Source organism: Serinus canaria, chromosome 2 (assembly GCF_022539315.1).
Source record: "Serinus canaria isolate serCan28SL12 chromosome 2, serCan2020, whole genome shotgun sequence".
In the NCBI taxonomy this organism is placed as follows: domain Eukaryota; kingdom Metazoa; phylum Chordata; class Aves; order Passeriformes; family Fringillidae; genus Serinus; species Serinus canaria.
The window spans coordinates 129,720,630-129,746,571 of NC_066315.1; the positions used below are offsets into that span (position 1 = coordinate 129,720,630).

The 25,942-nt window shown below is 43.4% G+C and overlaps 1 protein-coding gene across 1 annotated transcript in view; it reads right to left on the bottom strand.

The window, feature by feature from the left end:
* NIPAL2 (NIPA like domain containing 2) overlaps nt 1–18,892 on the bottom strand; it is a 51,823-nt gene extending 32,931 nt beyond the window's left edge. The window contains 5 exon segments of the mRNA XM_009090509.4: nt 699–767; nt 18,536–18,686; nt 18,688–18,762; nt 18,764–18,795; nt 18,797–18,892. Coding sequence (XP_009088757.3) covers nt 699–767; nt 18,536–18,686; nt 18,688–18,762; nt 18,764–18,795; nt 18,797–18,892 — 423 coding nt within the window.
* Between the last annotated feature and the right edge of the window lie 7,050 nt (nt 18,893–25,942).

Consider the following 25,942-nt stretch of genomic DNA (forward strand, 5'->3'; position numbering starts at 1 on the left):
ACTAGCTGATGTCATCGCAAAATCTCTCTTGACTTTTGAACTGGGAATCTGGAGAGGTCCCAGCTGACTGAAAGCTGGTGAACATCGTCAGGATTTTCAAGAAGGGCAAGAAGGGGAACCCTGGAAAATTCCTGTCAGTGAGACAGAAATCAGAATTGAGACCTGTCAGTCTCAATCCAGTGCCAGGACAATCATGGAAAAGATTATTCTGGGAGGTATTGAAAAACACCTTGATGTCAACAGCCACAGCCAGAACAGCTTCATAAGATGAAAGCTTTGCTTGTCAAACCTGATTTCCTTCTGTAACAGGGTAACCCACCTCGCTGATCTAGGAAAGCCAGTTAATGTAATCTTTTTGGACTTCAGCAAAGCTTTTGATGCCCTTCCTTACTCCCAGGTCCAGTGGGACCACAAGTGACTCACAGCTGGTATTTCTTTCTGGCACATTAAAAGGAGGAGGAGTTATGAATATTTCTTCTATTCCTGCATAACAATCACAGCAGAGAACAGGCTGAGAGCTTCCAACAACTCCCAACTCCCAGCAATTATAGCAGGGCACTGCTAGGTTACAGTTAATGAAAGAGAGAAGGTTTAAGAAATGCAACAAAAGTTGCATTGTGAACTTCATCAAAACCAAACTGCATTGTAAGTACTTGCTAAATATAAACAACTCTGAATAAAGAGAAACCATATCATACCTGTATATTCAAAGAGACACTGATGAGAAAATTTGAAGCAGCAGCAAGTAGAACTCCAAACAGCTGAGTCTGCAAATCACAAAGCAAAGAAATACAAAAATACTTATTAGTTGAAGAAGAGCAATATAATGGTGGTTTTCTGATAGCACATTATGACCCAATCAAAACCAAATTATTGTCCTTCTCAGTCACTGGGTTCATGTTGCAGTGAGTAAAGTGATAAGAAATACCTCTGCATAGTTGACTAGGGCTTAAGCAGAAAACAAGAGGGAATGGAAAGGCACACTGGTTTCACTGTCCTTCAGTAGAGCACCTCCTTAAATCTCACAAAAGACAAAACTAGGCAGTTGAAAACCACAGACAGGGTTTCAGTTGAAAACCACAGACAGGTTTTTTCTCCCAAAAAAGGACCTAGTTTTTACATTAACCAGAAGGAAAAGCATCAGCAATCAAACCATTCCTATTGGAACACAATTATTTTATGTGTTAACATATCCACTATTTGACAGGGCAGCCAGGAACACAGGTCTCCTGAAAGTTTCTTTACTGTATTGTGTTATTTCATTAAATAATTTCCTAATCAGAATATCTAAATTTCAGTAAGATTTGCAAGCTTTCTATGAAGCCAAGAAATTAAAAACACTCAAGCAGGATTAATTATTTTGGAAAGAAGTCATTTAAAGATGCCATTTCAGCAAGGTCAAACAGCATATACTTGATAGAGCTCCCTGTGCACCGTCAAAATGTTCTAACACATTTCAAGCCATCCTGAGTGTATTAAAAACCCACTGAAGGTCACTTCTGCAGTGCTGTGAGGAGCCCCATTAGCTTGTAGAGAAGACAAACATACCATCAGTTTTTATAAACAAGGTCATGGTAATATAACCCAGCATAACAACTGTTTCCAGGCTGTAAAGCAGCATCCAGCTCTGTGCTTACAGCCTCATGTTTCATCATACTTACCCAAGAAGGTCCCTGGGCAGCTCTGAACTGGCACTGCCTACCAGCCACAGAGACTGCTGCCCCTCAACATTTATAAAGGGCAGCATGTTGTCCCAAAAGCACTTGGAGGGGGGGTTGTTGCTGTGGTTAGATAGTTCCCAGACTAAGCAAAGGCATCCCCAAAAGTGTGAAGAAACAACAGCCATATTACAAATCAAATATAATATTTAAGCCAAGCAGCAGAATCCAACTGTTTCCAGGCCCTCTGTTTCTGTAGTGGCTGGGAGCTGGCAGGAGAAGCAGACAACAGAACTGTTCTGGGAGAAGTGCTTGCCTGCCTGCCAGGTGTCACCAAGACATGACTGATGGGTCCAAAGGGATTCAGGGACAAGCAAGCAGGAAGTGAGAGGGCTCCCTCTGCTAACTATTACAGCATCAGTGCCACAGCTTGCATACAAGAAGCAGCCAGTGAGAGGCATTACTCAAGATTTTAGCCCGTAGCCTCTGGTGCTTGGCCACTGGAGGTCCTTCCCCTCTTGTATCCTCTCCCTGGGATCCTCCAGTGGGATCCAGCAGCATGTTCTGGGCTCTTACACACACAGTGTGTTTTTCATGCTCTGGGAACACACCCCCCTGGAGCCAGTGTGTGATGTGACACCTCAGCACAGACGTCCCTGCAGAGATCAGCACCCACTGTTACAGGGACACAGCAGCCTCCCTCCACTCTGGGGAAATGCTGTCCCACAGACACCACCCAGGCCTTGCAGAAGCAGAGGGAATGGGTTTTTCTTCCTTATGCCTTAATGCTGTAGCATCAAATCCTGAGCAATGATCTTGCCCAAAGTTGGACCACTTCATCCTGCCCACACAGCAGCTTCAAAAAACAGCAACTAAATCAAAACTATTTTCTTGCTCCTAAAAGAGTTGTACTTTTTAAATGACAACATGCTCCCTTGTGAGGAGGTGGAGAAGTGGCCTTGTCAGCCTTGTCATGAAGTGTTTAAGAAAAAGGAGACAGAAGGGAATAGAAAACAGATTCTGCCCCCTCATTTACCCCATCATTTTATTGCACTTACATTAGTAATTGTAACAAATCTCCACTACTCCCAGCTGAGAACTCAGTCTCTCTGTGGCTCTTTTGTTCCAGAGGCTGATCCCATCGTTATGGCTGCATCTCTGGGTGCAACCCCTTGCAGCTTCTTCCCCCCAGTTTTCAGCTGGGGGTCACAAACCTTGCACAGGACTCAGGAGGCAAACAGCACACCATGGAGAAAACACCACTGATCTTAAGCCAAACCACAAGGGGGTCTCCATCCAGCTCTTGAATGCAGCTGGTGAGCAGAGGATGAGGTCATGTGTTCCATTGGTCATCTAAAATAATGTGCTAAATCAGATCCATGTGTGGGCACTGGCGATGACCTGAGTGCGTGCCTCCAGAGGCTGTGAATCAAATCTCCAGCAGTGGGATTTCCAGTGCCCTGCATCATGGGTGTCCTCCTCCCAGAACAGCAACCACTGTGTGCTTTTGCACCACAGTGGTTGCTTTACCAGGTACCCGTGGGCTTGGCTCAGATATCACTGTGGGACACATAGGATTTCTACCATGATGAGCAGCCTGTGTCTGAACAGAAACAAACTTACAAAGTCAATTCTCTTCCTGGAGAAACACAGAATGGTTTGGGTTGGAAGGGAGCTTAAATATCATTTAATTCCATCCTGTCTGCCATGGGCAAGGACACCTTCTACCAGGCTGGTCAAAGCCCCATCCAGCCTTGAACATTTCCAGGAATGAGGCATCCACAATTTCTCTGTGCAAACTGTGCCTCACCACCCTCATTGTGAAAAGCTTCTTCCTTGTATCTAGTCTAAATCTGCCATCTTTTAGCCTAAAATCCTTATGCTGTGACACTCCTCTGTACCCACCTTTAGCAACCTCCTGGTGTGCACCCAAGAAAAAGCAGTGCATGTGTACGATCAAGGCAGCAGGCTGGGCTCAAACCTTACCCTCATGGCTCAGGTCACCTTATGGCAGTGACCACATGTTTCATTGCTGCTGGCACGTATACTGCACTGCCTGCTCCAGGCTGACAGGTGTTCATCAGCTCTGCTCCAGAGCCAGGGCTGGACAGACCCCTAAAGATGAAGAGCAGAGTACGACGCCCTAAGGAGGTCAAACATCACATGGATCCATTCAGGGGGGGTGAGATGAAAGTACAGCAACACTCTGCAGCCACAGCATGGCAAAACTGTCTCATGGCGGGGGTCATACCCACACATGCTCATATAAAATATAAAAACAGGGGAGAATGCAGTAAAGAGAAAAATTACATTGCAAACATCTCAAATCAGAGTGAATCAAATCAGCAGGCAATTTCTATTGAACCGGGGTTACCACATACAGCAGCACCCAGAGGAGAAAAAGCATGTCTCAGGCTGGGAAAACCATTCTTGAAAGATAACCTGCAACTGAAGACAGATCAAAAATTGCTGTACTGCCCTGAAAGCCACGAGAGCCCTTCTGTTCCCATCTTATCATGAGAAAGCCTTTATTATTTGTGCAGTGTCTGCCATTTAATATCCTTCAGAGGCTAAAGGACTGGTGGAACAGCCAGTTTAATAAGTAATAAACATGATATTCTCTGAGTTTCCAGTTGTGATATCCAGTTGTGATATCATCCACAGCACTGCAGAGCTTCCTACACATAAGTCTCAAGACAAACCTCAGTTGGGGAATTCAGCTGCAGATACAACTTCAGAGCCATGGTACTACTTCAGTCAGCTAAGGACTTCTACAGGAAAGAGCTTTAAATATTCAAAACTGTTGGCATAAAATGCAAGTTTCTTCATCTCTGAAACATCTGTCTGAGCATACAGGCCACTTTGTCAGACCCCAGATTTCAAACTGTTGACACATTCTTCCTGTGCTTCCAAATGCACGAGGCTTGTCGCAGAAACAACCTTAAGTTTTCCAGAAAATAAAAAACAATACGGAAATTCAATTTACTTCACTTTAATTAATATGTTCTGGAACAAGCCATGAAAGTCACCTACCCATTTTGAAGTCCTTCCTAGATAACCCCTGAGCACACAGACCATGGACTGAGATTGTGGATCTGCTAGCATTTTACTTGGTGGCAAAACAGGCTTGAGGAATGCTTTCCTCTGGCCTGCCACTCCCCCACTGCCCTGCTTGAGTGCCTGAAATAATCCATCCAAAACTTACCCCATTACCATTATGTTCTTCATCAGCCACCTGCCTATGTTTAACACTAAAGGAGGGTCAAAATTCACAATTCACAGCAAGGGTTTTAAACTGGTGACCCTGTGCAGTTTGTCAGGGGTGACACTGCCCTGTACAGGGGTCCCAGGGTAAATGAGTTCAAGAAATGGCAAATTCACCTCAAGCAAGGCACCCTCAGCACTCGCCTGGCATCCCCATGCCAGCCACATGAGGCTCCTGCACAAGCTGAGGTGTGGGGGAGGGAGGTTTGAGCCATCAGTCAGGAGAAATCCATTTGTCACCTGGAGTGGCAGCACATTGCTATTCAAAATAAGTGAGCAGCAGTGTGGCACTGGCTGGGTATGGTCCTGCTCCCAGCACTCGGGCAGGACCTGATGCTTGTTGACCAGAGAACCTTTTCTCATCATTCTGACAGTATTTTAAAGTGACATTTCCCATGCAAAGTCTCTATTTATTGCCAAAGTAAAATAAGGGTTTTATGGCAAACGAAAGCCAGGCTGAAATCTGTGTCTTTGGCAATAATTCTAGTAAGTTTATCACTTGCAGACTAAAATCTGCATTGGAGACTCAGTTATATGGTGAAATGCAATTTATCCATATTACATGTGTGTTTTCCTAAAGCACATTAAACAGCAGTTGCCAGGTCTATGAAATGAAAACTTAGAAAAAGGAACATAATTTGCATTGACTAAAAGGTACACGCCATTATTTATGGACACTTGCCATGCCTATAAATTGAACTGATGAGTAGAAAAAATCCCAAACATTTTAAAGGTCTGTTGTCAGCTCACTCATCAAGGCTAGTTAAACTGCTGCTCCTATTTTTTTGTTGATTTCTCTACGTATTTGTGATCTAAAGGTGTTCCCAACAAATTTAATGGTGTGTACTGTTTCAAAAGCTATGCACCATTTCCAATAACTGGGATTTTGTCAGATCTCAATGGATCTTATTAAAAAAAAAAGAGAAAGGGGTGGAACATGTTCTGAACTTCCAATTATGAGTTAACTCTGAAGCAAGAGGAATTCAGAGTCCTTAACAAAAACCATATTTTTCAAAGAGCTACCATGTGGAATTGGGAGAGGCTTATCATTTAGCTATTATTATTCACAGAGCTCTGGCTGTACTCAGTACTTCACAGATGTATAAATAAAACAAGGTCCTTGTTCCAATGGTTTTCATAGTGCAATTCGTATGCTCAGATATCAGTTAAGGTCCATATGAAGTACTGAGCGACAGCTGAAATAAGAGTAAAAGGGCAATTACCAGTGTGGGAACATGAAATGAAAATACATTTGATTTTTTCATTGTGACATAAAAGAAAAGGTGCATTGTTCAATATATGAGGAGAGAGTTAAAACATTTGGAATCATCATTGTTAGGAATAGAGAGAGGAGACTTGGTATCTCCATTACCTCACAAATTTAAAATTTATCTTTTTCCAGAAAAGTAACAAATTGCAAAGGCTGGAATGAGAGTATGGTAAGTTATGAAAAGGCAGGGGAACTTCAGAGGATACAGAAACTACAGAAATGGGACTCTTTTATCTCTCTGTTTTAATCACTTCCCTGAGATTCTAATTATATTAATCACTCTGATTGTTTTAATTCATATACATAGCAGGTAATAAACCAAGCTGGAGAATATGTAGTGTGAAATAAAGTAACTAAACTAACTTTCCTTACTAAGGTTATATACAAACTTATCCACCCACTGTATTGTTAACAAGCCTAGAATCACAGAGTTATTTAAGTTAAAAAAGACTTTTAAGATAATTCAGTCCAGCCATTAACCCAATACTGCCAAGTCCACCACTTAAACCCTAAGCACACCATCTACATGTCTTTTAAACACCTTCAGGGATGGTGACTCAAACTCCTTCCTGGGCAGACATTTCCAATGTTTCAGAACCTTTTCTGGGAAGAAATTTTTTCCTACTGTACTATTCAAACCTTCCTTGACACAACCTGGGGACATTTCTTCTTGTTCTATCTCTTGTTACTGGGGAGACAAGAATCACCCACTTCACTACAACCTACTTTCAGGTAGTTTTAAGAGACTACTATGAGTAGCAATTTTTTTCCCTTTTTGAAGAGTTAAAACCAAACCTCTCAACCTCTACATTTCAATTTCTTATTCTCAGGAATGAAATTTTAAAACTAGAAATAAATGGGAGAATGGAGAAGGGGCAGAATAGATTTTTACACTGTTTCCCCAAGCAGCCTTTGGCACATTTTAGTTCCTGAGATATTTTGCTGCATAATCAAAGACCATTTCATATATTTAATAATGCCTGCTAGATTTCAAATAAAAACCTCTCCCATGACTGTATAAAAACATCAATCATGGCTGAAAACATCTTAATAAAAGATTTTCTCAAGTACCATCACATATTGTCTCCATGGCAACTATAGAAATTAAATACCAGGAAAAGCAAGAGGAGGATTATAAACTTTTGCCAGTTTCCAGGTCCCACAGGAGAAACAGGGAGGCAAGCTAGCTCTGCCTGACCAGCTTCTCCCACGAAATGGCCAGTTGGCTTGGGGATATGCTTCTATGCTGCCCAGGATCAGGCTTTTTGGATATCCCTGCCTGACCCAGGCTAATTCCCGGTGTACAAGGAAAGGTCCAAGCCAGACCACTCCAAGCCTAGGAATATTAATCCCCAGAAGCTACAGTCTGGCTCACATTGAGAGGCTGTGCTGTTCCTATCACATGCTTAATGTGGCTCCCTGGACCCCTAAACTGAGAGCCAAGGAGGTGACACAAGGCTTATGGCAAGCTGGAGGCAGGCTCAAAAGGGAGCTATCTAAACAACTGAGTCAGTGAAGCTGTTCAGTGTTCCAACAGGCAGGGCAAGGCACAAGGAGTACTCTCAGAGAGATGTCTGACTCTGCATGCACACACAACCTCTGCATGAACACACAAACGTGCCTCCAAACCGAGCACAGAGAGCTCGTTCCCTCCTGTTACTGTAGCACAAGTCTTGCTAAAGTACCAATGAGCTGCTTCTGACTCCACCTCAGTCAGAAACAGAAAACCCTGAGAGAAATGTAACCAGCTTAATACATTATTTATCAAATCCTCAAAAGAACTTTTATATAAGAATCTCCCTTTACCAGTTGGGAGGAATGGCATGCCTCTTCCAGCATGCACCTCTCCAGCATCACTTTCAAACAAAGGCAGGTTTGTCTCCCATTCTAACTCAAATAATCTTCTGTTAGCTGTAACTAACCCTTCCTTTGATCTTCACAGAAAATTCTTCTCCATGTCACAACCTGAGTGAACATGCTCAGTTGTTGAAAAACAAAGTCACCCTTGTCAGACAGGGGTAAACACAGGCAGGAAATCACAATGCTTCCAAGCCAGTGGCACTTCAGAAATATTCTAACAGGAGTAACAACATGGCAGGGAAAAAAGGAAAGACCTGACTGCAATTAGAATGAAGTTGGATCCATCTGTTAAAATAATTACTTGATTTTATGTCAGGGGAAGGAGCTGCCCAAAGGCCCTTCCAGTCTGCTGTTCTTGCAGAGGGTTGCTCTGCAATAGTTCTCTTGCTTTCCTTCCTGCAGTTCTTGCTCTTGGCTCTCCTAGTTTGATTTCCAGAGCGTTAATCATTTACAGATAGTTCCTAATTCCAAAAAAAATGAGTGGACTCTAGAAGGCAGAACCTTCTGCTTAGCAGCATTATTCATTTAAATATAAACAACTGCTAGATTATCAGTGGTGACCTAAAACAAGAGGTCCTGCATTCCCCGAAATATTCACACGTATGTCGATGGATGCATACACATAAACACACAGCTGGATGCTTTTAATTTGCAGATACTTATGTTAAAAACTGTAAGATGCAAATCTTGGAATAAAAAAATAAACTCCAAAGAAATGGCCTCACATGCAAGTTTCTTGCAAGGCCCTGAGATATAGGTAGTGGGCTCATGTTTGCTCTGCTGTCTCCCTGTGACACATTGCAGTTGTACATTTTGACATTTTACTACAAACTGTAGTTTACTGGTTTAAAATATAAAGAGTATTATAAGCATTTTGTAATTCAGGGTGAATGCTGACATAAGGAGTAGGTGTTTAGTTCACAAAAATCCAAAGCATCTACTTCAGAGCTGCCTTCTGCAAGAGAAAACTAAAATCAGTATAACTGAGTGATCCCTTCTACGTACCTTTAACACCTTTTTATATGCTCTTTTGTACTTACAGAGATAACAAGGTGGTGATGCTTTTCCCCTGGTTTTGAGAATTGTTGGTCTTCCAGCAACTGTATCTTATGTGGATTGTCCAATATAGAACTTGCTATCTCTTTTTTCTGCTATTTTAACATTAGTATAGGACATAATGGCTATAAAGCTTCTTCTTGACAGGGATTACTATGGAAATGGGCTGAGGAAGATAAATTCCTTTTCAGGAATTGAAGAGATGAAGGAGAACTGAGTATCCTTTTCATGAGCCAGATGCTATTATCACTCACATGCATGCTTTTTAAACCATGCACTGCTCTCAGTTTGTCCTGGCAGCCTCTGATGTGTGGTTATCACAGCAGCCAGCAGCTCAGTCTCATGCAGCTGGAGCCACTCTTCCAGCAAGATGGGGGAGAAAATTGGAAGGGTAAAAGTGCAAAAACTCATGGGTTGAGATAGAGACAGTTTAATAGATAAAGCAAATGCTGCATGAAAAGCAAAGCAATATCAGGAATTCATTCAGTGCTTCCCGTCAGTGTGTAAGTGTTCAGCCATTTCTACAGAAGCAGGGCTCCATCATGGGTAATGGTTACCTAGGAGGACCAAGGCCAAATGTTCCCTTTTCCCCTTCTTCCCCCTGCTTTACATGCTGAGCACAACACCTTATGGTATGGAATATGCCTTTGGTCACTTGGGGTCAGCTGTCCCAGCTGTGTCCCCTTCCTGCTTCTTGTGCATCCCAGCCTACACATTGATGGGGCAGTATGAGGAACAAAGCTCACCTCGATGCTGTGCAAGCACTGCTCAGCAGTAACTAAACATCCTGATTGCCTGCAATACTTTTTCATCATAAATCCAAAACACAGACCACACAAATTACTATGAAGAACATTAACTCTGGCCAAAACAAGCACAGTAGTCAAGAGATGCAGCTAGAGACTTGATCGGGTGAAAGCTGCTATTGTTTGTTTGACAGAAGCTTCTGCAGACACGACAAGCTTTGCTTGCTCTTGGTCATCTTGACATGATGACTGAGTCATTGCTGCATGATAACACAGACACTGAATGAAAATCTTCATGGTGCTTCAGTCACTGCTGAGAGCAAAAGACTTACAGAAAGAGAGAGAAACTAAGGAAAGAAAATAACATGATAAGAAGTCAATAAATAAAAGAAGCTTGTGACAATTACAAAGCAGAAAAAAATCCCCAAACCCATGACAATACCCCCAGTAAAAATGGAAAAGAAACATTAAGAAATAGTAGATTCGAGTCATAAAGCAAAGTAAATGGAGTCAAGATCTATTTACTCCCAAGCTGGAGCACAAAAAATTAAACTAGATTTTAATTGAGATTTAACTGTGTGGGTACAAGTCTGTTATGCACACAAACCCCATATTTTGGTTGTTTTTCACAGGAATATATTTACAGCGAAGATATCCTTGGCTGTTGAAGAAAAAGGCTTCAAGTACAATCTGTGTCAGCTGGCACAATCACTTTGTTTCCATCAGGATGACAGCCTAGTCATCCAACATGTTAGCTAGGACTCTGGTGGAGGTTTCAGCTCCCATGAGGCTGATTTGGCTTTAGGGAATTAAAGGTCAGCCAGAGGTAGATTTGTGTGCAGAGGGATCTGCACTTCTAGGTTACTGCCTCACCTCACCCCATGAAGTCCTGCCCAAGGAGCAGTGTTTGCCTTGCTCTGAGTCATTGTTTTTGTGTGTGGAGGGACTTCCCCCAAACCTTGCACTTCACCATAGACCTCTACATTACAGGGTTGTTTCTGCAAACCACAGCAGGATACAAAGGGAAATTTGGCCAGAGAGTGGCTGTGTGCCTCATCCAAGAGTTTAACAATTCTGTGGCGTCTCGCTATCATAGCTCCATGACCTCTCTTCATTTCCCCACTATGGGCAAAACAGTTCATATCACCAACTGAGGCCAAGGCTTCTCACCTAGATGATGTAAATCTGCCATGAAGGTCACTGAGGAGAGGAGTTATACCAGTATAACCTCAGTCCAAGCAGCACACACCTGTGCAGTTTGATGTTGGCTATTTACTTTTGAGCACACTGCAAACATCCCTTCCATAAGAGCTCTGCTCCAGGCCTGGTGTAGATTCACACACCAACTGGCTGTTCTTTGAAGCTGCTGGCCACATGTTTCAAAGTCCATATTAGTCAAAGCATGGGAAGCATATCTCCCCACTGCTCACATTAGTGAATGCCATTCTTCTGGGACAATCCATGGTGACATTATAAACATGAGCATAACAGTTTATACATGTCACCAAAACTCCAAATGAAATAATCACAGTCTTCAGTTACCAGGTTAGTCAAAGGTCCCCACCTCCCTTATGACTGAAGTGCACAGTCTGTTGTTTTTTCATCTTTCTAAAGTTTTTTTTTTTTTTTTTTTTTGAGTTTGGTCAGATTTCTGATTGAATAATTTGGGGTTTTTTGATTCCCTCAAAGAGGACTCAATCAGATATGGCAGACTATTGGAGACAAGCAAGGATAAGATTCAGATATATTTTTTAATCAATGCCCAAAGCAGACTTCAAGACCACAGTAAAGGGATCATACTTCAGCTCTGAAGAGCAATGCAGTCTTTGGATCACAAAATCTTAAGGGGCTGGTGTTACAGGTGAGATTTTACATGAAAGACAACTTTTATTTCAAAAATTACATCAATGAGTATTTCGCTATCAATTTACCCAGACAAATTGTCTCATCAAGGAGTGAAATGAGTGCTAGGTCAAATGAAGCAGCAGAAGCACAGATTCAAGGTGGGAGCAACACTACCCCTTTGTGTGACAGCAATGTCCCAGATCCCAACAGCAACCTCATGAAATCTCAGGAGCAGACAGGTGTTGAGCAGCCAGACTCTCACCCTACATCACTTTGTAACTCACAGACATGCTGTGAGACTCAAAAATCAACACAGTGACCACAGCCAACTTAATTTAAAGTCCTTACTTGTAGACTAGTCTAGAAGATGGGAACAGGAAGGGCAAAGCACTACACTGGGCCAGGCACATCCAAACCAGAGTAGGGATTCAGATTCATGCCATGCCTGGTCTTTCCCACTAAATGCTTCTGGCATTCACATTTTCCGGAAAAATCTCTTCACCCAGGATTTTTCTCCTGGGAAACTGAGAAGCTTCAAAGAAAAAGGAAAACAATAATTATCTGATTTGCTTCTCCTGTGTTTTGCTCCTTTGGAATGTGATTAGAGGTTGTTTACCAACAGGTGGTTGTTCCATTGGTTTCTGCTGTGAGTTGTTTTGACGCAATGGCCAACTGGGGCCAAGCTGTGTCGGGCCTCTGGAGGAGTCATGAGTTTTTGTTATTAACTTTTTGGCCTTCTTTAGGTATCCTTTCTGTATTCTTTAGTATAGTTTAGTTTAGTATTCTGTATTATAACATAGTATCATAAAATAATAAATCTACCTTCTAGAACATGGAGTCAGATTCTTCATTCCTTCCTTCGTCAGGGCATCCCGCAAATGCAATAAATGCTGACTAAGGGAAGAGGAGGACTTGCTCTGCTCTGCTGGCTCCATAGTTTAAGCCCTCTAGTCAGTGGCTAAGCTGGATATCAGACACAGCCTGCACTATGCACCCTATTTTTCTTCAACATGCCATTTTGAAGCAGTCTGAAGCAAAACTAAATTCTGCACTAGGTAGGATATGTATAATCAGTGACTCAAGTTTCTTTGAATCTCTCTTCTGCACCCCACTTTCTGACAAATGACAAGTATGTAATGTTCCTTACTGCCTAGAAATTTCCTAATTAACATTATCACGCCTCTTAAAACAGATTAGTGTAATTACAAGACTCCTGTTTAACTTGCAGTCACCTCAATCATCAGTTAAAAAAAAGAAAAAATCAAATTCAAATGTTCTTTAATGTCCTCAGAAAAAAATTAAAACTCATTTTACCATAGCATCAGCTGGGAAGGGAAGCAAGGAAGACAATCTGAGATTTGTGAAAAATAGCCTAGTGAGAATCAGACAACAGACACTCAGACAAGCTATAGCTGGTGCTTAGCATGGCCCCAGCTCTGCAAGAACATTCATTTCCAATGTCCTGTATGAGGTGTCAAGGAAGAGCTACCAAGACTTTTTCAAAATGAATTGTGAGCTATCAGCCTAAATAAAAGGGTTTTGCTCACCATTTTCTGTTGTCTGTCAGGCAAGGAAACACTCCTGCAAGCAGCTCTGCCAGCAATGCTGAAGAGAAGAAAATGTCCAGAATAGATGGGCTGTGAGCTCTCCCATCATCACCATCTGCTTTGAGTGTGTGTGCCCCAGCTCAGGATGTGGAGCTGGGTTGGTTTGCTGTTCTCTGCTGCCCAGCACCACGCTGGGCTTGGCAGGAAACTGCCATGGGCACATGGCTCCTTTGTAGGGGGAAGCCCCCAGGACACTAGAGGCCTGCCAACAGCACACACCAGGAAATTCTGCTCTGGGACCCTGAGAAGTGCCTGGTGGAAGCCAGATAAGCTGGTCACCCCTCAAGCAGGCTTATAAAAGTGCAAAGTGCCTCCAGTCTTTGGGCTACTCTCGCATTGTTCCAGACCTGCTGCCCCATGCCCAGCCTCCTCTATATTCATAGGTATAAACAGCTTCATGGTTTGCTCACATTCTGCTTTCCAGTGATGGAAAAAACCCTATATTTCCCTATGGAATTTGAGAGCTGGGATGACACAGACATTCTTACAGTGTTGTGCAAAAGGACAGGCAAGGGGTAATGGTTTCCTGTACTTATTTCCCTTTGTACTTATTACCTTTGAGTCATGAGCAAGTTCCCAAGCAGCAGCTGATCTCTCTTTAGGCTGGAGGCTGCATTCTATAAGCTGTGTGCTCATTTCCCATCAGAGCTGTGATCTTTACATCTGCAGGGACAGTTGATGTTCAGCACAGCAGAACAGACATATGAGGTTAAAAAAAGATATGGGCAATATTTTCTAACTAGTGTTCAATTTTGCCCTCTTGTGTCAGCTTCTTGGTCACACTAAAGCTAATCAGAGCACAACCCTCAGCAGATCAGACCTTCAACTCTGGCAGGGTCTGACAGCTTGTGTGCAAGCTAGCCCAGTTGAGAGTCCAGCATTTATGAGCCAAAGCCACAAATTGTTTTCTAGCAGAAACTAGTCCAATGGACACTAAACCATGGAAAGTTGCTGGATTCTTGACAGCAGAACAACACTGGAAAATCGTGCAATGCTTCTTTCTTCTAGCTGCAGTGAGCAGAAACTAAAATATAGGAGATTCCATCTGAACATAGGAAGAACTCTTTTACTGGGAGGCTGACAGAGCACTGAAACAGGCTGCCCAGAGAGGTTGTAGAGTCTCCTTCTCTGGAATGATTCAAAAGCCTTTTGGACACAATTCTGAGTAATATGCTCTAGGGGGCCCTGCTTGAGCAGGGAGGTTGGACTAGATGATCTCCCACCTTACCCATTCTGTGATTCCTTCCAACTTTACCCATTCTGTGATCATGTGCTTCATTATAACATTTAAGTTTTGAATTCCCCTATAAGAGATTCAAAAAGCTTGTATTTGAAAGGCTGAACTAAGTCCTCTTCCTAAGTTTTGATTTATTAGGGCTGAAAAAAATATGCATTTCCCTAATTCCTAAGAAATGGTATGCATTTTCTCCCAAACACATTTCCCAGTAAGATAAAGGAAACGAAAACTGCATGAACTCTGAAATCTGACAGGTAAAGGACAACAGGATGACACAGAGTCAGTGTTTTGATACCCTTGTTTGCTTTCAGTGAAGAGTTTTAGAATAAAGAGCTGAAGAGATGGTGTTGGACATGAAAAACTTCACTGCAGTCTTCACAGATGAGTACACCAGCAGAAACCTGGATGAGGACATTTGTCTCCACTTTCCCCATGCTCAGGGACTGGTTTACTGATTAACCTGGAAAAGATAACATCTGCAGTGCATCAGGGACCTGACTGGAGACTGAGGTATCCTACAGAGACTGAGAAAATAGCATTAAAAACCCCTGGAGGGTTTGCCTTCAACAGCCTTTCTTCCTTCCTGCAGAGCAAAGATGTCCTGATTGAAACCCACCTGTGCTGTGGCCATGCTGCCTCTGACTCCCACCCACATTTCCTATGGACACCTTGACTTGCTTAGAGCTTTTCCTAATTGAAAGCCATGGTTGGAAATGCTATTGCTTAAGTGTTTAAAATGTCCTGGTGAATGTTTGTAGGGATGTACCATGACAACATTTTTCTCTGGTGATGGTGCCAGCTGAAGAGACCCTCACTGTTTCTGGGGTGCTTCCTGAGCCAAGGCAAATGGAGAGAAAAACTTTCTCTCCATGGAGACAGCTCCCTGCCTTCCTGCCTTGGGTCCCTTACAGTACAGGTGAAGCAGCCCCCATGGCATCAGAAGTACCAGCAGGCACTGGAAAAAAAAGGACCAAATGGTGCTCTCACCTTGCTGAGGCTCAGTGGCACTAGACATTGAGCCCTGAGCTGAAGCACTGAAGATGTTTCTCTTGAACAGAATTAGCTACAAACCTCAATTGTGGCATTCCACACAAAATCTAGATTTCATCTATATGATAGAAGGCAGAGTAGAAAAACCTCTACAGGGATCTGCTTAATCTGTGGGATTTCTCACCACACCTGATAGCAGCCACCACCACTTGCTGATGAGACCCCGCCAGGCATCAGGCACACACTCACCACCTGGCAGGCTCTGGTGGACTCTGAGGGGACATCTGAAGGAACTGTCAGCATTGTCAGCCCCTAAATACAGAGCTGAAATTATTTATTCCTACAACCCACAACATAAGACAATCTTTCAGGGCGGATGTCTGGGCAGCCAGTAATAACGCCGAGTCTATGAAGTGACAGGCAAAGAAGGAAAAAGAAGCAGAAGTGAAATAAATTTCTATCTCTGGCTCAGCTTCTGCACTTGAATAACTACACACAGTGTTTACACACAACAGGCATGTGAAATGCTGAGTTACAGAAGAGTTGTTATGGGGCTCTGAGTAACATGGTCCAGTGGAAGCTGTTCCTGCCCATGGCAGGGGGCTGGAACTAGCTGGCCAGCAAGGTCCCTTCCAACCCAAACTATTCTATGACTCTATTTCATCTGAGCTCTCAGTGACTGCTCTCATCCAGATGTTTTCTCCTACTCTGATAATACAAAGTCAAACCAAGATCAGTACTGTAGATAATAATCTCAACTAATCCTGCAAATTGTTTTTTGTCCATAAACAACAATACTGTAAATAAGTAACAACCTGTGAGAAGTCCTGAGGGAAATAAAAATTTATTACACTGAAACAATTACATACACTTTCTATTAAGCAGACAAAGCCCACATGTTGTGGCTTCCTACACTCATTGCTCCAGCAGGCACAAAAATATTACAATATTAGTTTGCAGGAAATACTTCAGGTAACTAAGTACATATTTTATCAGATTTTACTGCACCATTAAACACACTCATATCCCATAACACACCTTGCCTATATAGGGAGGGCTGTGTGAGCATGGCCTGGGTATTGCTGATTTCAGAGATGCAGGTCCTCAGGCAGTACCAACCAGGCTATATCAGCTATGCTGATGCCAAGGAGAAATCCTACCTCCCCTGCTCTTCCCCATGGCCATGTGTGCCCCCTTCCACCCTTAAGCCAACAGCTAGCATCCAAACAGCCTGATCAGGGACCTCTCAGGAGAATAATCTCAATTAAATCAAAAGACAAAGAAATGTAATTCCATCACAAGAAGGCATTATATTACACAGCCACATGGACACAGCCACTCTAAGTTTTTCCAGGGAGCTGAGTGTCTAGAGACACCACTGAAGGCCTAGTCCAGTGCCATGAATTTCCCCAAAGAATGTATCAGATCTCCTGCTCCTGGGTGGATGTGTCTGATGCCCATGTGGCACTAGGCAGCAGCAACCGGCAGCTGTGCCAAGCCCCTCACATCTAGGAGCTCTTGAAAGGGGATCTCACTCTTTCACCTCCTCATGGGGTTGAAGGGGCTGAAAAATACTCTCCCAAAAGTAATTCACCTCAGCTGTCTTGGGCTGTTCCCAGGCAGCTCAGAGCCAGTGCAGTTATGGTCTCTTGTAGAGGGAGAAAACAAAGGGCTCCTTTTCAAACAAGAGGATGAAATGACCACAAGAAAAGGGGATGGGAAAGAGCCCCTGCGTGAAGACCTGAAGATGGGGTGGTCCTCTGAATCACAGCCAGGATAGCCACAAATGGGAGGAGGGAATTATTTCTGAGGCTTCCATAAATGTAAATTGTGAAAAAGGGGATGACCAGAAGAATTTAACTGGTGGAAAAATTAAGGTTGGCATCAACACATGACCCACAGTTACCCCTTACTGCTCCAAAGCTACAACTAAAGTAAATAAAAGAACAGAATATCAGTCTCACCCAAGCAGCTCTAAAATATTATTAAGGTCAGCCCAGAAAACGACCAAGTTTGAAAAAGAGCAATACTCCTGCAACAGCCCCAAGGAGTACAGGAGCAGGACTGGGAGGTTTTCCAAGCAAGCAAAAATCCCCCACTTGGACATGCAGGTGGGTATCCCCATTCCAAGGGAATTCCCTATTGCTGCCATCTTCTTGGCAGCTGGGCAAGCTCACAGCCCTGGGACCCCAATTCACAAACCCGCAGTAAAACCACTGGCTCCACATTCTTATCTCCCAGTAAGAGACTCCAGCTCTGGTCCTGGGAAGCACTGCCACCACCCATCAGCCAGGAGCCCTGCTGCTCCAGGGACCTGTGCACAGGAATTCTTAGTTTTCCTTTGCTCTGAGAACAGGGGCTGAAAAATGCACCCTGCCAAATGGATATTCACACAGCAGCAAATGCAGAATCCAGAGGGGAAAGTTTGGGGATTTTCTTCAGGCTGCCACCTGCTATTGGGCTGCTCCTAGAAAAGGAGAGCAGCTAGTTGCAAGCCATTTTATGCACAATTTATATCAATACTTTCCATCGTGACAAAGTCTTTTGCCTCTTATGCAGAGAAAATCAAGAATGTTGGGTATCCTCCCATGCCTTCTAGTTTGGGAAACAAAAAGCAGAGAAAAGGTAAAGGGTTTAATCAACCTCCAATTCATTTTTATTGTTAGCAGATGCTTCAAATTGCTAGCTCTTAGGGGCTGCTTCAGTCTCTCTTTTGCAGTTGCCTAAATCCATTGTCAGCACTGACAGTGACAGAAACACAGATGACAAAAACCAGTGCAGCTCTAGCAGAGAACAGAGCAGCTCTGCCCAGCTCCTACTCAGAAAGGACTGCTCGGAGGGGGAGCAGGGGTGGTGCAGGCTGAACAATGGGGTGAAGAGGGAGCAGAGCCAGCAGCAAGCAGGTGCTGGAGTGGGGTTCTTCAAGGGACACAGGTGAGGTTGAATTCAGTACCCCTCTCCCCAAGCCCTGTTGGTGCTGGTGCTGCTGGCTGGGCACTTACCTTGTGTGTGCTGTACCAGGGGCCAGACAGGGGCCAGCTCCCCGATCCCGCTCCCCCAGAGGATGCGTTCCAAGGTGCCTGGGATGATGTCCATGGCCCTGCCCTCAGGCCCCAGCCACTGGCCATGCTGTGCAATGTCACACCAGTGGGGAGGAGGCCCTGAGGAGAGGTGAATAGGATGTGGACGTGGCACTCTCTTCCTGATGTGAGAAAGGCTCCTCACATCCTCTGCACGCAGGTGTGTGCAGCCAGGGCTGCAGTTGCTGGTGTGCACCAGGACACCCTTAGCTGGAGAGTAGCTGGAGCATAGGACAGGAAGGGGAGCTTGAAAGGTTTTGCTGCTCCTTTCCAGGGCATTAAGGTGCCTTTTTTTCAGTCTCTGACTTCCCCAATGCCCCACCCTGCTCTGAAGAGGTAGCCTGGGAATTTAACTCCTTCAAATCACCACCTAAACCTAATGGTTAAGTATTAATTCCTCACTGCTAGATTGCAAAACTTAGAAGTTGTTGTTCCCAAAGGCAGATAGTCACTTACAGAAATTCTTACTTATGTCCTGTATTTTTCTCTTCTATTTCCTGAATAGTTTCTTTGCAGAGACTTCAGGCAATGTGTTTGTTCCCAGTCTGTGGCTTTATTCATTCTTCTTTTAGTTTTGGTTTGGTCATTTGTTTCTTCTGGGGAAAACAAAGACTAAACAAGCTCATTAAAGGGAGTGTAAAGCTAGCAAGGTAGGAGCTTGGCAGAATTACAAAGGAGACAGAAGTAAGCCTCCAGAGAAGCATAGAAAGAAATATTAAGACACCACATCTTCAGGCTGTTGACAATACAACTGCATGCAATCCAGAGAGCTCATACTGTACCTCGGAGGAACTGACTTGTGTTAGTTCATTCCTTTGTTTAGCTGGGTTTGAAAACACCCAAAGTCCTGATGATTATTGCAGCAGACAAGGGTCAGTGAGCAATTATTCTGCTCCCTGCTACAATGGCTTTCTCTTACTCTTAAAAAGAACTGGCATTGATTGTTTAGTCCCAGTAGGGCCCGTGGTCCTACCATCAGCCAGATGCACTGAGAGAGAGCAAGTCAGCATGCAGGATAGCAGGCTGGGGACTGACCTTCCAGCACAGACCCTTCTATAATCCCTAATAGAAATGAGCAGCAGCAAAGCTGGCTGCCAGTATGATTAATTTGGTCAAAAATAGGAGAAACACACAATTACAGGAAAGAAATTGTAGCTAAATTAATACTTTCCAACTTGAATACAGAATGTCTTAGCCACAAGGATGTTATTTGAATCCAGACAGAAGGGGATATGGAAAGGCAGAGGTGGCAAGGTAATGCTTCAGTTAGATGATGGTATAACACCCCAAAATACAAAATCTTGTCTTATAACAATAAATGTTTTGTTCATGTGTGTGGCCTAACTTGAAATACCAGTTTCTGTGATCACAGCTCCACTGAGTCCTTTGTAAATATTGGAATTAGCTGCAGCCATGTATATATAGGCATGCTGGAAAAAACCAGCTCCAGCATTTCATGGCTGTGTAAATTGCTGCAGATTATTTTTACAGTGTTGTGTAATTATTCTCTGCAGTCTAAGCTTACATTATAGAAAAAATTCTAGGCAATCTTGGTTATGGCTGCAAAATAACCAATGCAGTGAAACTGGAGTGTAAACTGCTGCAATGATATTTGCCCTGTCTAGAGAGAGTTGAAACAATAGCCCAGAGGGAAGTGTGAAAGGACCCATTCTTCTAACTGGAGCACTAAACTAGAAGTCTGCTGACAATTTAAGTGTCAACATCAGCTACTTCAAGGCGGATCATCTGAGCAGAAACACCAGGCTAATGCTCTTATTTGTCATCCTCAATTTGCACTTGTTGTATAGCAGATCCTGGGATGAAGAGGAAAAGCAGTGATTGTCAAAGATTGCTGAGCTGAGGAAAGGTCTCCCATTCCTCACCCTTCTTCACACAGTCACCTCTGCCCCAGCTCAAAATAGGGAGCAAAGAGTTTGATGCTCCCCCAGGCTGGAGAAATTGCCTTTGGTAGCCAAAAGCCACAGTGGTCCCTATCAGCCTGCCAACGACCTTTTCAGGATGGTTCTTTGTTGCCAAAAATGCCCAGATTGGTAGGAGATTGAAAAGGAGTATAAGGGGAGTGGGAGGAGAGGAGCAGCCCAAAATATCTCTTGGGGACAGTTGCTGTTGTTTTGCTTCATTCTTGTTGGTTCACTGCCTAAAATACAAATATGACTGTGGTTTTCTCTTGCATAAGAAAGCCATTGGAACAGGTTTTCTGTAATGCTGTCTATATGGAGCCCTTGTTGAGCTGCTTTTGAAGTTGATTTAACAGTGACAGATTGTTGTTCCACAGTTGGGCCCAGACACACCAACTCAGTCTAAACATGCCAGAGGCTCTTATGGCACCCTTTACTTATTAAAGATCTCCGATTGTCTTGCATATAAAACTGTTATTCAGATTAATTTAACTTTTCTTTACTTTGTAAGCCAGCCCTATTAAAATATTAAAGAATATTTTAAAAACTATTTCTGCTCAGTTACTACCCTCCATTAGGAAAAACAAGTATGTGCCAAAGTCCCTACACTTGTGCATTTCTATTTTCAGGCTAAAAGTGATGCTGAGGTGTTTGGCATAAAGGTATTAAGTCCTTAGGACTGGATCCTGAAATATCCTGAGGAAACGTCCCATGAAGTGGAAGCATAAGATGGGATCTGCAGGATGTTTTAATTGAGAACATTACTCCAAGTTTTCAGTGGCACACAGCTGTGCTGGAAGTTCGTTCCCAAAGTCAAGTTCCATTTGAGGGTCCTTCAAATCAGGGGTGTCTTCTGCCAGCTGGGCCAGCAGGCTAGACTACAGCCATGTCAAAAACATGGAAATAGAAGGCATTTTCAGTGGGTACTGCAACACAATAGCAAGGTCACTTCACTGGGGATATGTGCACCATGTACAAACCTCTGTCTGTGTATCTTTGGTTGTTGTATTTTTTGTACTGTGGGAAAACTGGGTAGCTCAAAAAATACCTCAAGAAAAGTATCTTCAGAAAGGTGACTTGACTTGCTGTTGCTGGATCTGTCTGTTTTTACACATGGGCAAAGACAACAGATGTGCAGATTTGTGTCTCTGTGGTGACTGACCACGTGAGTATCAGGACAGGGCTGTTCCTCCCTGCGAGTAGAGCCTCACTCCCCTGGAGTAGCACACAGCACAAGGCAGCACCTCTGAAGATGGAGTAGACACTGCTTGAGTTGGTTTACTGAGAAATCTCAAGGCTGGTTAAAGAGAGTAAGGAGCAAGGCAGCACTATTTGACTTTCCACATTCTATTGCTCGTCATTTTTGGGTAGAAGGGAAGGGACTTCACAGCCTGGGAGATTACATCCCATCAAGTTTTTAACATCTTGGGATATTTCTGAGCAATGGAGATGCAAGAGACTGTTTAGGGTGTTAATTGCATGGATTTCCTCACTTGGATGCTGCACTTCTATCTGCTGTTCTTGGGCCAAGCATCGGTTGCTGTTAACAGTAGATAATGTTCCTCTGTTTGGTCACGAGGGTTTGGAGGCTGCAATGGATGCTTTGTCAGCTTCAAGTTCAGATGATGTGGGACAGTGCCTGATCTGTGTATGTCCCTGAACTCAGGCTTGTATGACACTGGGACCTCATAAACCAACAGAGTAAGCAGTTTCCTACCCCTGGTTGCTTTAGACTCTGGAAGTCATCCATGAAGAGCTTGACCTGGCACCCCCGCATTTGGGATGCTGAATGCACTTGGGGGTCTGAAGAGGAAAGAAGAGAGCTTTTTTGCTTGCACATGTCCCATCATTTCTCTGGGCTTGCACTTGGCCATTGTAGATGAGCCACACCTCAGCTGAGAAGAGTCCCCATCCTTGAATACTCGGCTCTGGCCACAGTTACTGAGACTAACTCAGGACAGAAAATTAAAGAGTCAATGGTTTCCTTCTCTGGCAAATAGGTTTCTTTCTCTGCCAAATGGTTTCCTTCTCTGCCGAAAGTACCCTTTATCCAGGGTACTTAGGTGTTCCTGTGAGGATAGAACCTAGGTGATGGGAAGTTCAGTGTTGAGACAGACTGTTCAAGCAGGATGGTACAGGAGAGAGTTGAAGACCTCGCTTTTACCCAGCTGCTAGTGCCAGATGAGTGCCAAAAGTGCTGAGCTGGAGAAGGATGATCAGATGTGTTTCTGAGTTAAATGTCTACAAGCAGACTTTTGCTGGTCGCTCACTATGTGTAAGGTTGTACCTGTGGGCTGGGGATCTGCCTGGAGTGGGTTGCAGGCAGGGAATACTCTGTAATGGATAGTGCAGGACAATTTGTGGAAGATGTGTACCAACAGTCAGTTGATTTTTATAAGCAGCTTTCATCTCCCTTCCCCCAGCAGCTTTACAAGACCATGGTGCAAGAGTGTACTACTTCATATGCTAGCAATTACAGTCCTTTAGAAAGTTGCTTTCCATCTTGAAGTCTACAAAGGTACAAAAACCAGAAGTTCTGGAATCAAGATGTACGTTACAGACCTTGGAGAAGGCTCTTGTCCTTCCTTTCTGCATGGTGGATCAGTGAGAGATTTGTAGACTTTGGACATTTTCATTTTTGCCTTTTAGACCCTACCAATTTAGGCTTAATCCTGATCCTTTTAAAATCAATGTCAAAGTTCCCACTAACTTCAAAAGAGGCAGCCTCGGCTTTCAAATACTTTAAAGAATAATTTTAAGCAAACAAACCCAAAATGGATAAGAACTACATTTTCTCTCTCTATTAGGCATGCAACTTATTTTCTCCAAATGTAAACGTTACCTGGAGAACTAAGCAGTGATGTGGTTTTTATTATTTCTCTAGGAGGCTACAGTACCCAAAGTATATTCCATACATACTTCTTCATTTAGGAACCAAACATAGCTATGTAAAGTGAGCAGCTTGTTTACAGTAGGCCCTTATGTCTTGCTATCAAATTAGTGGCAAATCAGGACTGTAGTAAACAGAGGTCAAAGATCAAACACACAATTTCACATAAAATTCCAGACCATGTACACAAAATTTAAAATGCAAAATCTTCAAATCATAAGACCATCAACTGCTCTTAAAACTAATCAAAAGCAGGATAGGGATTGAAGGAAATGAAATTTAAACATGATTTAAATCCAACTTTTAATGGAACAGCTACATCATGGGTATCTTTTAACTATGACAGCTGATTCCATGCTACTTATTACATACCCTGAAACAAGGTCTTAGTACATCTCTCTGGCTGTTCATATATGCTGTTTTGTTTCTTTCTCTCCAATTTGAACTAAAGATGAATTTCAGAAGTGTTACCACCTAAGATTTTACAGTGGTTCTGTTCCTGCTAAAACCCATTGTAGTTTTACATCACTTTTTTTTAGTGCATTGTTTCTCTGTGTTCAGAAGAGGGAATGACAAGAGCTGTGTGCTCCGTTTTGTGACTGTGTTTGAGCAGAGTCAGCTGCCTTGGCTGATGGTCCCTGGGCTGATGGTCCCTTCCTTATCTGGAGGTCAGTGCCCACATACATGTCCCACTAGAGTTCCAGGACATGCCAGTGCCATACTAATGTGTTACAGCAAACCCCAGTCTGAAGTGGTCTGGGAGGAATTATTTTCTGCACCCAGCTAAGGGAAAGTAAGGATGCTGACTCCTTAAAACTGAAACATATTTATTTAATGAAGATTTTGTTGCTGAATGCCACCAGATGTCAGCATACACTATATGATTAAAAGCAAGTGTCTAAGACCTCTGAGAAGTGAGCAGTTACAAAAATGCCTTTTGCCTCATGGAAATGATGAACCAGATCAGCTTTGCTGGGGGAAGAATTATGGCAGAGATTAGATGGAAGAAATTGCCTGGGAGGTTTTGCTCAAATATCTGCTTACTTCTTCCGTCCTTGGAACATGCCCATCTGCTCTGCCTTCAATCCTTCTCCCAATCCAGAGGTCTGGGAGAGGCCTGGTTTGGCCCTGTCCTCAACATATAGCTCCATGGGGTTTCTCAGCATGGACCCAAAGACCTGCATCTTCCTCAAATCCAGGACAAGTGGGGAGAGGGGAACTTGCTGAGGATCTAGAGCCTTGCTTTTTCATGTATGTAGTTAGGGAAGATACAGCTCTACCCCAAATACTGCAGTAGTATCTGCTCTGGCTGTGAATGAACATGAGGATTCACCCAGGAGGTGGGCACAGAGAGTTTTTCTTGATGACTTAGGGGGAAAATATGAACAGTGGGAAAATTCTGATGCAATTTTTTTATTCTCTGACATATTCTTTCCCACTCTGGAAAATGCCAGAAGGCCAAAGCCTTTCTTGGGATGACCCAGTTTAACAACTGCTCAAATTAAGTATTTACTTTAATATAGGTATCTGAGGGTTGCATTTTCTCCTGTTGAGATCAATGACACAGCTCTTCAGAGTAAGGTAACCTGCTGCAAGGCTTCTTCCCTGCTTCTTATTACCTGTCCTATGGCAGGACCTGTACACCAACCAGACATGCCCAATCCAACCTTGATGCCTTGTTGATTTAAGTTCGTACACGCAGATACACACTCTTGTGTGTATGGCTTCCTCTTCCTCCAGTCATATGCACCATTTAAATCAGCTAAAGCAATAAGGCTCCTTCAAAACTGCTTTCCCTAATGAACATGTACACAGCTGAAACATTATTCTGCCACTATAAGTTCTGACCTAGGTCTGCTGCTGTCCACATCCCAAGAAGTCACAAAACACTGATCTATCAGAAAGTCCAAATAGGAAAGTCAGAGCCCAAGGGACAACTGAGCAAACTGACATCCCTTTGGTGCTGTGAGTCAAAAAGCCATACATCTGAGTTTCCCAAAACACGTCCTCTTTTTCTGTCTTGGAGTCTCAGTTTAGTTTTGATGATTTTACTATATTTGGCTGACTTCCTGGGTGTACAGCAGCTTTAGCTGAAGGTCCAGCACAACAGCTCCAAGTGCACTGGCACCCCTCCAGATCTCACAGCCGTGACTACTGTGCTGCAGCAGATAAATTCTGCTGGAGGCACGTGCTGTTGTCACCACACACCAGCACAGCAGATCTGATGCTTTGAGGCAACTTCAGAGGTTGCACATTCATAGAGAAGACACAAAAAGCACAGTGCTTCTGGACACTATCAACGCCATTGCCTGCTTGCTATTCAGCTGCTTTGCTCCAGCTCAGCAAATGTGGTGCTTCCCAGGAGCACCAGATGTCCACACCAGAGGCATGTGTATGCAGATGGTCTGTGCAGCAAGCTCACTGCACGTGTGAATGCAGTAACATCACTGAAACTCATGCAATCCAAGTGCAAAAATCCATCAGCTCTTTTGGTTTCATCCATGGCATGAGCTGGATCAG